This window comes from Semicossyphus pulcher, unplaced genomic scaffold, assembly GCF_022749685.1.
Source record: "Semicossyphus pulcher isolate SPU_LCO1_2020_fin unplaced genomic scaffold, fSemPul1.0.p SCAF_16, whole genome shotgun sequence".
In the NCBI taxonomy this organism is placed as follows: Eukaryota; Metazoa; Chordata; class Actinopteri; order Labriformes; family Labridae; genus Semicossyphus; species Semicossyphus pulcher.
In genome coordinates, this window is record NW_027211670.1 from 13,943,665 (window position 1) to 13,956,862 (window position 13,198).

The 13,198-nt window shown below is 41.6% G+C and overlaps 1 protein-coding gene across 1 annotated transcript; it reads right to left on the reverse strand.

Moving 5' to 3' along the window:
- Window positions 1-2,339: 2,339 nt before the first annotated feature.
- On the reverse strand, window positions 2,340-8,354 carry LOC138593761 (uncharacterized). Its single transcript, XM_069664852.1, has 9 exons — window positions 8,309-8,354; window positions 7,943-8,219; window positions 7,680-7,857; window positions 7,463-7,539; window positions 7,053-7,233; window positions 6,706-6,954; window positions 5,393-5,564; window positions 5,075-5,178; window positions 2,340-4,938 (listed from the first exon to the last, which is right to left on the reverse strand). Exons 1-9 carry the CDS (start codon window positions 8,326-8,328, stop codon window positions 4,823-4,825), a joined length of 1,374 nt encoding a protein of 457 aa, XP_069520953.1. The 5' UTR covers window positions 8,329-8,354; the 3' UTR covers window positions 2,340-4,822.
- Between the last annotated feature and the right edge of the window lie 4,844 nt (window positions 8,355-13,198).

Here is a 13,198-nt window from a genome sequence, read left to right on the forward strand (position 1 = left end):
TAATAAATTATTTGAATCACAAGTGTCACTGTGAGTATGTTACTATTTTCTCCTATAAAGAAATGCTGCATCACCTTTTCTGGTGGACTCCAGTCCTGTTTTTGCTGACTGTGTTGAACATTTAACACTCTGAAGTATTTCAGCCTGCAAAATGTTTTACGATAGCTCATGGGGAACCTGCTGTGGTGGTTAAAGCAACATTCATGAAATATTAAAGCCTTAAAAGTTAATGTGAGTCGTTTCCATTTAAATTTAAGAAGGGCAAGAGTTCAGAGGAAAGAAAACTCGAGACAGATCTGGTGGAAATGAAAACCTGCTTGGTAGGTTAACGAACTTCCCTCCTTCATTTCACTCACTTGAATTCGAACCCCTTCACCTTTTTCTGCGGCTGTAGCTTAAACTAATTATTTTAAGTAACGCCGACGAGTCAATCCGGCCTGTTCAGTGGCCCGTAGTTTATTTCGTTGTGATTGTGCCTAACAAGATGGAAGTCCTCTCTAGGAGGGCGATTTTCCAGTCATTACCAATCTGAGGATGTCCAGAGCTAATTAGTCATACTGCGAAGAATAGCACAAAACAGAAATTTGATTATGTAACATGGCGACAGTACAAAATGACCTCTGTCCAGCTTAAGATAAAATTAACTCAGATAAATGATGGGGTGGAAGAATAAATCACAGACCATTCTTCCCACGGACATAATACTGTATAATGATTGATTCGACTGTAAGGCAAAATCTGTTTTGCTCATCCTCCGACATTAATTTCTGCTCGGGAAATGGATTATTTCCTTGGTGGAATGAAGGTCATTACATCTATTAAATGGTATCATACATGCTGCTTTGGGAATTGAATTTCAAATCAGCAGTTCGCTGGAAATGTAGCTGAAATGGGCGGTATTCAACAACACCAGAGACTTTGAAAATAAATCAAATGGAAATTGTTATATTACAGGCTGCAGGAGATGTTCTGAGCACTGTAAGTAAGTAACAATGTACATTTACTCAAGTCCAACTTTAAGGTACTTCAACATCTACTCTATTTACGAGGGACATCATGCGCTATTTACTCAGCTACATTTATTTTAAAGCTACAGATGTACTTACTTTTGGATGACTGTTTTACATAAAGGTGAAAATGTGCTGTTTTTAGGCACTTACTCACGTTTGTCCCTCCCCTCTTGATCCTTGCTTGTGTTGTATTAACTCTCTAATGTACATCGCTTCTGACAAAGGTGTCTGCTAAATGAATTTATAAGTGTAATAGAAACAAAAATAAAAAAGCAGCTTCTTCTCAAACAGCTACAACCTTAAAGTAAATCTAAATTACTTCATCACTCGCATGGCTAATTCTACCCCGTTATCATTTTAAGTTTCGCTTCTTAAATTTAGCTGATAATACTTTAAAGAGGGGGTATTATGCTGTTTCACATTTTAAGACATATATACAATGTTACAGTGTTGGATGTCCATACTAAACGTGGATGAAGTTTCAGATCTGTAGGTAAAAGTATGTTGTAGTAATCCCCTGCTAAAAACATTCTCAGTCTGCAGGCTGCTATAAACGCTTGCTCTCTAGACATACCTCTCCAGGCGCTTCACTTTGTGACGTCACAAAGTGGAGGAACTCTATATTTGGGCTCCTGCCGGAGACGCAGCAGAACTTCCTGCCTCCGACACAGTTCAAGGACACACCCACCCAGCAGTTCAGCCTGCCTCGGAAATTTTTTTGGCTCTGCTCGTCAAGTTGGTTAAAAATGTCTTGAGAAAGTGTTTCTTTGGCTGTGAAGGAAAGACAGTGTTTACTTTTCCAAAGTACAAGAGCTCCAGTTATTCATTTCAAATCACAAAAGTGAAGTTTACTCTTTGCAGACAACCCTCTAACATGGCTACAAGGTAGAAGGCGTGAAGGCCTCAAACACTGAGTTCTGCCCCTCGGCTCTGCCAGGCTTTGGAGAGCGGGCCAATCAGAAGAAAGTGGGCTTGAAGGGGTGGGGTTTCTTTCTCTGTCCCAGGGACAGAGACTTGGTCGTTTCAGGGAGAGGCTGCAGAGGAGTTTTTTTTAACTGTAAATTATGCTAAGCTACTCCACAGGTATCACAGAGTGAAATATGAAGCTTGAAATTAGCACAATACCCCCTTTAATTTAACTTGAGTAAACCTTCCATTTTAAGACTTGACCAAAAAGTGTTTTTAGGTCTGTATTGCGTCTTTACTTAAATGTAATGTGAGGCATTTTAAGCTGGTTATGAAACAGACTGAATTTAATGATGATGCCTTTACATGAGCCACAAAAGGACAAACGAGACCATCAGGGACAAGATATATTTAGTCGTCTTTAATGCCTGTGTCTGCTGCCAACGGGTTGTATGCTAAGGAAGCGATTACCGGCATGCAGATCAAAAAAGAGCCTTCATTTACATTTTTCCCCTGCAAAGTTTCATAATGAGTTGTTCATTAGACAGTAAAAGTGAGATTTTTCTACACATGCATGCACATTGCAGGGTCAACAGAGATAAGACGTAATACTTATGAGTTTTTCACAGTTGCTTTAAGTAAATCATCTGAATACATCTTCCACCACTGCTTTTCAATCACTTTTAACAATGAGTAAGGCCATACTGTATACCCAACTGCACATCCAGCTTTTTATCATACTGAAAATGTATGAAATGCAAAAAGTAGCTGCACCCTATTAAATCAACTGGGTGTATTATCACAGCACTGGTTGTACTGTATGATCTGATAAACAAACATCTAAACTGGGCAGATGCCATTGAATTATTGATTTAACCTACCCTTAAAAGACACCTAATTACACATTTCTAACAGCCCATAATCATTTATAATCAGTGTGATCAAATGCTTTTACAATTTAAAGTCTTGTTTTCAGAGACTCTGGCCTCATTCATGTTAGATTCTAATCTAAAATTGCATTTTCAGGCCAACACAGAGGCAGATGTGGATGCAGAGCACGACTCTCTGTGCTCCGTAAGTCTGCATGTTTATCTTTGTGCATAGGGAACCACAGCGAGTCGCTCTCAGGAAGAGCTCAGCGATGAGATCACACATGCACATTGACCAGATGCTCATCCATAGTCAATGAGGACAAAAAAAAAAGAGCGCTCATCTGAAGCAGAGAGCCATTAGCTTCCTGATTTGGGAAGTGAGGATTTAGCTGTGCTGCGTTTGACCTCTTGACATGGATACAGTGATTTACAGGTATTAGCAGCTGTGAATAAATGTGTATCTATGAGCTGACATCCGTTTGAAAGAACAGCTTTCCCTCCCTCGCTGCACACCGGATACAAGTCTTCCTGCAAATCACATGGATTTCAAAATGCTCAAAAACCAAGAGGTATTTTATCACACAGCAAAGGTCTTACGATGATCACCACGAGAGTCCAGAGTGGGCATCACTTACTCGTGGTGTGATCAGTGTTGTGCCCACCGGCTCGCTCTGGGCAGTGTAGGTAAATAGTGCTTCACGCTCTCCTGCAGAATCTCAATTGCTTTTCTTTCTCCCCGAGTCACCATCAATTCAAGCGCTCTTTATTTCTGTGTTGTCCTTTCAGCTGACATCTCAGGCTGAGGAGTGTAACAAAAAGTTTTTGGTAACACTTTAAAAAAAGAAAGAAATTCATACATAAATATTGTTTGTTCAAGATTGATTTCTCACTTTTACTGGAAAAACTTCACACACTGAAAACAAGGCAATCTGACGCCTGTTTTTACAACTCAGTTACATTGTCATCTGTATATTGTCCCGTCATGTTGTCTTCAGGGGGCTGTACAGCTGTGCAGTGCACAACTAGAAGGCTCCTAGTTCAAGTCCTGGTTCGACCCAAGGGGACCTTTCTGTGTGGAGTTTGCATGTTCTCCACGTGCATGGGCCACTTTCCCACAATCCCAAAACCCGCTAACAACCGCCTTTTTTGCTTAGTGGGAAAGGCTACAATTGGCATTCAGACCCGGGTCAAATGACTCTGCAGTAGACCCGGGTAATTATCGCCTCAGCTCAAATCGGCATTGATGCGAGCACAAAACCTGTGTCAACACGCTAATCTTCGCCCCCTTTCCGGCGCGATGCTATGCTCTGTCGGTAACTTCTGCGACTCTACAAACCCCAACTCCACCTACCTAGCACCACATAGCGGGAAGAGTTGAGGAAAGCGAAGCAGCTTAAGAGCGAGATATTTCCCTAAAAGTTTGCCCCTCATACAATTTGGGAAAGTGTGTGTGTTTAGTGTACTATTTGAGTGTTTCTCAATTGGACAAAGCCCTCTCTGACATACAGTCCTCTGCTGAACTTGAGGAGGGCGTTTGTGGTTGATGTGAAACAGAGGTTGACATCACATTTCTGCCACTGGGAACCTTGAACTTCTCATTGTTTTGAGACATAATCATCAGTGGGCTGTGGCACCTAGGGACAAGAATTCAAAGAAACCTTTCTTCTCTTTCCAATAATTTATATTTGGTGGTAGAGCTCTGTTCCCAGACCTCCCTGCACTTCTATATGCATAGGTGAACAGCCTAAGGCAGGAAGCGCAGCGGCAAAGACTCCCTATGGAGTACAGAGCAGAGCAGGCATCACCGACAACAGAAATTACAATGATCAGTCAGACTCGAGATGAAAAGGAGGAGCTGGGGTGGAGGCGGTTGTGAGCGACCTGTAGAGAAAGCAGGCTACGTTCTCACATCTTCTTTCTTAGGGGGTCGTTCGACTCTCCCTGTGCAGCTTTCAAAGCTGTGCCAGACAGTATGGATGGGTTCCTCTTTGTTCCCGGTAGCCCCTCGGCTGAAAAGCGACACGTGCCGAGTCTCTAAAAGTCGCCACACAGGTCCTCTGGGAGGGGGATCTGTTTGAGTTCCTCTGTGTATGTTGTGGGGTCCTCGAGGACTTCCTCAAAAAGCAGCTTCATCAGGTCCCTTACGTATCCTGCAACATACGATGTAAACAGTGTGAATAGAAAGAACGAAAGATTCTATAAATATAAGAGTAAGCGAAGAGTTGGGTTTTTTTCTGGTTCTTTAACATAAGTTTTAATTATAATAAAGATCAGATTTTTACTTACCGAAAGTTGGCTCCGTCTTTAGAGGCTTTCTGTTCTTGGCCTCAGCAGTTGCTGCTTGTTCTTGCTCTGCATTCTCATTGTAATGCATGGCAGCCAGGTACAGCCTAGTGAAAAAGTAAGTCTATAAATAAGAACAAGCTGTACTTCTATTTAAAGCAGCTATGAGGAACGTTCAATGTATGTGGATTATTGAAGCCTCTGTGGACAAAGCGGTATCTCCCTGCTGATTATGTTCTGTACATGCACATGGACACAAGAAACATCGTCCAAAGGAACAGTCGACTTCTAGCCACGCTATTAATACCAAACATGTATTACCTGCACAGCCTTTCAATGAAAGGGAAAGCGTTGTTTGTTGGCGCAAAGTGTGGAATCAAACTGTGAAAGGCCTCTAATGATGAGGTTTGGTGGTCGTGACTGAGGTTTTCCACGTCACAGAGAACTCGTTTGTTCATCAGGAGTTTCTCCACCTCGCACAGAGCCACTGAACCTGCAACGACAAATTTACATTCTATAAGTGCCCTTAGATTATGTTCTATTACAGGCCGTGTGAAGGGCTGTACCTGATGCAGTTGTCTTTCCAGTTTAAAGCTACACCAAACCCCTATGTCAGCTTTTATGAGTCTAATATTTTCAGCAGTGAGAAGCAGCCCAAGCATTTTGATATTTCCAGCTGACTACTTGGTGTTTCAAGTCATTGTCATTTTTAACTGTCCTATATAACTGGATAAATGATTTTTGTCAACTAGTTGACTTAGAGCCCCCCTCCAGTGAAAATCAAGTGTTTAACCTTGCAAACATCTCCATGTGGTGTTCTACATGTGCTACAAGACATATCAGGGACAACATGAGCAGTCATCTCCATAGCTGGGCCTGTCTGCTTTTAAAATGCAGTGTACCAAGGACAGGCTGAACAACACGTTTTCAGATTGGCAGGTTTGTGATGTCACAAACCTAGGGAGCCAATCCCGCTAATGGACGGGGTGACGCTATGTATATCATTATGTGTAACCTATGGCAACCACTTCAGCGATGCGCGAGCCAGCTGTAACTGTCATCGTAATTTTTGCAAACTCACTACTGACTACAAACGTTAACGTTACTACTGCTAATTACTACATTTTTAAGCTGGCTAAGTTTCAACAAGTTGCGGTTGGGCGGTTTGTATTTGCATAGTGGGACTATGCAGATTGGGGAATGAGGGAGGAGGAGGAGATGCTTTGGGAGGATTTTTACAAGGTAATTAAACGTATTTTGCAGAAAAAACATATCAGACACAATTTGTTATTTCAAGCAGAGCATTTTATATGTCTTAAAACATGACTGGAGCTGGTCTTTAAATTGGCGGCTTGCAGCCCCCAAAGACCCTTGAAAAGTGAAGAAACACGTATATTTAACTTGCTTAACTGCTTTATTTTGTGTATTTACTGATTGAGTCTGTTTGTTTTTGAGGAGGAGGCCTCTGGTAAAAACTATGAATGCTGAAGGTGTCACCCTAACATGCAGTTACTCCTGCAGGTCTTCTCTACTTATGATTTCAAACATTGACTTTTAGGAGCAGCCCTAACAGCTTGATTTTATGGTTATTCTCCATTATTATTTTTACAATCTATTAAATACGTGAAACAAACCTGGTTGAAACCACTTCCGGGGGTGGCTGGGGTCTATGTCCGGATGAGCACACTTGGGGAAAAGCGGATCGTCGTGTTTGTGGATGTTTTGAAGGTGACTGAGCAGGGACTTCCACTTAGCAGCCTTCTCTGGTCCGGTGCTTGACGACGCGGCTGTCCAGTAAACGTGCTTTTTGATGGCAGGCAGCCATTTGCGCACAAACAGACACTTCTTTTTCTTGGATACATTTTGCAACTTTTTGGACAAACCTGATAAGATTTAAAGTTTTAAAAGGTATTAAAAAAATAAACACAACTTTCACTGTAAGTGTTGTTTCATATGGTACTAAAACAGTCAGAGTAGTTACCTTTCTCAAAGTGACAAACGTCGTAGTATTGAGTGACCTTTCGCTCCTTCAGAAATGTCTTCACCTGTGCATGGCGGTCAGTCACAACGTAATCCACATTCAAGTGGTTTGCCTCCAGAAGATCAAGACCTCTTCTGAGTCCTTCTTTTTCCATATGTGAGCTGCTACAGACTTCGTTGCTCTAGCAAAAAACAAAAGAAATCCTTCATCGTCCATTCATCATCTATACCTCTTATCCTGCTCAGGGTCGCGAGGGGGGGTGGAACCTATCCCTGTTGTCATTGGGTGAAAGGTGGTGTACTAGGAACCTTCTACCTGTGCGGCGACAGCGCTAACCACTGCACCTATATATACCTTAAACTTATACTCAAGTAAAACACGACTTCTTGTACATATTGATGAAGATTTACCTGTACGAGCTGAATGTCGATTATGTTTTTCTTCTCCAGGTGCATCAGAGAGTAGCTGCCGAATTTGGCAGAGTGTCCTTAAAGATAGTAACAACAGATATAAATCACTGTATAATACATTTTAGACAGAAATACATCCTATTTTTACATGATTCATAATTAGCATTCATAACACAATTACCTAAAGCAGATGATTCAATAATATTTGACTCCTCACCTGGTGAGTCTGCCTTCATATCTCCACCCACTGCGATTTTGCTCTTCTGTTTCAGATGCTGGATCAGTTCCCGCTGTTCCTTTTTCCATTTATGGACGATTGAAGGTTCAAGGAACATCCTTGCATGCCTCTTGAAGGTTTCATATGGGAACATCTGGAGGTTCATGGCTTTGCAGACCTGACGACATAGCAGAGCAAATATTTTCAATGTTTTTATATGAGAGAAAAGTCATTGTTTGTACACACTGTAGTCTCTCCGTTACCTTTTTGACCTGCGTGAAGGATCCACCAGTGAAATAAACAGCTGCAGACATTTGGAGGTTTCCAACAGGCGTGCTGTCTCTGATTGGCTGGCTCTGCCACTTCCTGGCATACCCACAGTCGGGGCAAAATTGACTAAAGGAAATAAAAGTCCCCAGCCTCTGTTGCTGCACCTCACAGTCCTGCGAACACACGGGACAGGTCTGGAAGAGCTCCCTGAGACAGCTCTCGAACACAATGTACTTGGGCTCATTGTACTGACAATTGGACTCTGTCTTTCTGTCAGGAAAGAGCAAAAAATAGCCCTCAGTGAAGGGTGTATAGACATAGAGACAATGTAGAAATTGTACGTTTCAAACGCGATGTACCTCATTTCGAATGGCTCCATCCAAGAGTCATCAGGCTCAGAAATCATTTCTTCATCCTCCTCCTGAAGTTCAACACGGCGCCTCTTTGCTGGTCTGAAACACAGCGAAGGTGCGGAATCCTCGCTAGGTGGTGATGACTGTTGAAACCAACTGTCTTGTTGGGTGGTCTCATTGCAACCACTTTCGCAGCAAACTCTGACCTGAGTGCCTGATAGAAACACAGATCATTCAGTTTTTAGTATATGATGCTGTAATAAAAGCCAGATGTACCTTTAGAGTTTTACTAGTTCTTAAACTAATATGACCTTATTCAATTCCAGTAGTACATAACACCATTTTACTTTCCTTATCCAGACTCACCTTTGCTTCTTACGTGTGTCAATGTTCTATATGCCAACTGTGTGGCAGCATTTTTTGTCGAAGCAGCGGAGAAACACTGTGTGCCAATAGACAACATCAGACGGGAGAACTGTGTTCCGACAGATTCTGTGCGTTTTGGGCACAGTTGTAATTCTACGTGGCTGTTCCGTGTTGAGACATGGGTCGGAGGGGCTGTGGGGGGCTTTTGTGATGAAATCTAATTAGGAAAAGAAAATAATTCATGTAGTCAAAAAATAGGGGTCCACATGAAACAATGATGTTTATAGGTAAAAACAAAGGCTGTATGTTCAGGGTAAATGTGGTATACCGTGTTGCTGTACTTGGTTTCTGTTGCAGCATCGCGGGTTGGGGGTGGCTCCTCTGATGTAACCTGATGAAATGAATGAATGAAAAGAATAGCTTTGATCTTCAGAAACATTTGAGTGCTCGCTGTAAAAATGCAGGTCTACATAAAACAATGTTTTTTTTAAGTAAAATAGTGTGTTTTGCTGCATGATTAACTAAAGAACAAGGAAATTTTGTTTTTTAACCTTCACAACATGAAAAGCTTAAAGCGGATTTACGTGTTGTAGGAATAATCAGAAAAATGACTTTTCCACTGGGAAAGTTTGGAAAGTCGAAGTGACAAATTCGAAAGTTGGAGAAAATGTTGGCATAAGACGAATTTGATGTCATTTACGCTGGAAAATGTAGTACGAAAGTAAATGTGTTGATGACAAGAAATATTATAGAAATTCATGTATTGCATATCATTTTTTCCTCATATGTACTGTTTAATATGATATTGGGTTGTTACTGTTAGTTGCTAAACACTAATAGTGTCCTAGATAGGTGCTGATCCATAAAACTACACAAATATTCTTTTCAGACCCCATTTTGTTTCCACATTATAAGTTAAAGCTCGTGAACTGGCTGAAAACAGAAGAACGAGTTGCCAACTTGGGAACTCCGAGCATCCGAGGAGCACGTCAATGCAGCGTTACGTCTGCCCGTTAGCTGCTGTATGGTTGTATTATTAGCTCTTCAAACATACATTCTTCGCACTGAAACTGTATTCACACGCCGTTTGTTCCGCTTATGAATACAACACTTAGCATTTTACTGATCAAATCGAACTTACAGCACGTTCTTCTGGTTCCTCATTTAGGCACTTTACAGACGGAACAGCACCGCTTATTAGCAACAGCTTAGCCGCGAATCCAGCGTCATACTGGGCTTTGTTAGCGAACGAGTCCTCCGTGAAGTGCCGTGCACAAACAACCGCTCCTTGTGGCAGTCGTTGGCCACTAAAAAAGTCTTTCCAGCGTTGTCTGGTGCTTTCTTCTTTAGGAAAAGAAAACAAACTTGTCTTTTCCTCACAACCGAGAACGCACTTTCTCCAAGACATGATGAACAAACACTCAATAACTCGGAGAGAAGCCCTGTGTTGAGTTCTTGACCGGTAAGTTTTCAAAACACTGTACTAGCGGGTGGGCGTTCCCTTGGTTGGTCTCTTCCGGGGGCTACGGTGGCCGACAAGGACAAACGCGCAGCGACAGCCAAAACGAATCCCATAAGGAGAAACGTGGGAGAGAGAACCTGGCACTACCATAATGGATAATAGTCCAAAATATATATTAACCAACACAAAAGAACCGGAGACTGGGCAAACAGTTGCTGCAAGGTTCTTCATCCCTCACTGTGAGGTAGCAGTGGAAAAAAAAGTAACTGACCACCTTTCAGTGTACACAGCTGAGTTATTTGGAATATTGTTAGCATTACAATGGGTGGAAGAAAATAACCAATCTAGTTTGTCAGCCCTTTCAAGCTTTAAGTCTGAAAAAGTCGTCAGGCAGGCAGGATATTATGTATGATATTATTCATGTGCTACTCAGGGGATTGGATATCTCCTTCCTTTAAGTGCCTGCCCTGCTCATGTAGGGGTGGAAGGAAATGAGAAGGCAGACACAATTGGCTAAACAATCATTAAAAAGACCATTGAGTAAATCAGAAGTTAAAACCGTTATAAAAGACCATATGCGCAAAACCTAGCAAGAACATTGGGACCTAAGTGGAAGAGGAAGACATCTTTACAGTATTCAAAAACACATAGGCATTGGTGGAATGCAGAGCAGGAATCCTAGGAAGGAGATGAGCATTTACATCATACAGAATTGGTCATACAGGATTATATCAAATAGAATAAACAAGCACCCTACTGGACTATGCATATACTGTAATAAATCTGAAACTGTCAGACATGCACTAATAGATTGCAAAGGGTATGATGAGCAAAGAAAGGAAATTAAAATCAGGACTAACAAATGAAAACTGCAATATTACATTGGAGAATCTGCTAGGAAAAATATAATGCAAAGTTCGCAGTCTTCTAGTCAAGTATTTAAGAGAAACCGGAATTATAGAGAGAATTCAATTTCTTGTTTGTTTGTTTCTTTTCTGTCAATCGACCGCTCCACACTCCAGTCCAGTAGGTGGCGGTAATCCCCAATTAAGCTGCTTTGCCAACCGCCATTAAGACTTGAAAAAGAAGAACCAGGCACTGAATTTGATAAACCTACCTATTATTAGAACACAAAATGATGGACTCTGCCAGAATACATGAGTTCATGTAGGCTGTTTGACTTGTACAAGAAAATACTCAACTTTAGTTACTGATTTTGGTAAAACTGGATCATGTTTAAGGAGAAATTGACAGAGAACAAACTACAGCTGCTAAGTGTAACTGTTGTTTGGTTGATAGCTCAGTTAGCCATGCAGCTAAAGCATGCCTAAAGTATGCCCTGTTTTGTTGACTACTGTACTCTAAATGGGACCACAATATACAAAAGCACAAGCTGAAAATTGAGTTGCCCCTGTTGGCCATTACAAAGATTCCAGTTTTAAAGCACTTCTGCATTGGCTTCACTTTTATCACAAAAGGTTACATCCTCTTCTTATGTACAGTCTATGATTCAGAGCAGTCTGAAGCCTACATTTTTCATTAATGAGTTTACATTAAGGCAACTATTCTTCTTGAAACACCCTGATAAAATAAGGTGAGGGAAATTAAGATGAAACCATGAAGGATTGATCCATCCTCTCCTGAGTTTTCCTTATTATATGTAGTTTATTAACCCCAACCCTAACCCTATGTAAGGGCCAGTCGCCTATTTTCAAGCTCAGTCCTATCATGCTATTATGGGGAGCTAATGCCATTATAGTAGAAAATAAATGCAATTTCGCTCTGTGCCTTTGGAGAACGCTATCCGCGTCTCCACTGAGCCATGGAAAACCTCCACCAGTCGATGTAAAACACGTCGTCTGGCGGAGGCCTGGGAGCTTGCTAAACTACACTTCCCCAATCTAAGACGTCCGCCCTGTGCTTCAATACAGAACAGTAGAATGGTGAATGTAACCTCTGCTTACCTCTGTGCAAACTCTTTTTACTAAAGGGGGTAGGGTAGAAGATGTTCCTGCAGGAGCAGAAGTAGATGGTACCGGCTCCTCAACCGTTTCTTTGCCCAGCTGAATGGATGGAACGGCGTCGGCCTTCAATTTCCTTTCTCCCTCGCCTCCCATTAATTCCGTCCTCATGTCTCGTTCATAATCGTCAGGTTTGAAATGTAGACTGCAGAGCCGAAGATTTCTCAGACGATCCACCGGTATATTCTCGTCATATTTCGGATTCTGTACCGCTCTGAGCCATTGCCTGCAGCGATCAATGTCCTTGACTGGAAAACGGTAGTATTTCACTCCAGCTTCTCTTTTCCTCTTGCTCTCCTTGCACTCCGGTACAACGCAGGTGGACACCATGATGCTCTGTTTTTGTTTCGTCTGTAGATATATTTTGTAGGACTATGCGTTTTACCAACTCTTCAGAAGGGTGTAGTACGAAGAGAGATTTGTGGGTTAGCCGAGTCTGTTGAGCCCAAACCCAGGGTTTTCAGTGTCACGAAGCTGGCTCTTTAAACCTGGCTATATTACCATGGTAACTTACTCTGTAAAGCTACTAAATACAGTATATGAGTCCCCCCAGTCTCCCTTTTCTCGTTTTTACCTGTTTGCTTTGTATATAATTACCACCAGATTAAATTAAATTCCAGCAGATCATCCATACAGTAAAAGAAGAAGAAGACACAGCATCTAAAAACACTGGATTAGCCTACATTTTTATGTTTTGTACTAATTTCCTGCCAAGTCCGTTTTACACGGCTGGTTTTGCAGCTAAAACTCAGATTTAAAAAAGTGATGAGTCTGTAGGTATTTAAGAGATTAAATCAAATTAATGAATTTGAATTCTATTTGGCCAGATAGGGTAGGCTAGTTATTTCCACGCATTTTTCCTGAAGTGAAAGTGTCCGACTTAACTGCAGTTCCTGGCTATACTACTGAAATCATGTGTATCGTTGTTCCAGTTCAAGAGTTGTACTGAATGTAGCCTACTTGTTACATTAGAAACAAACGGGAGGCACTGAGACCGTTTCGAGTGGTGAAATAAACACACGTAATTTACGTATTAACACAATACAT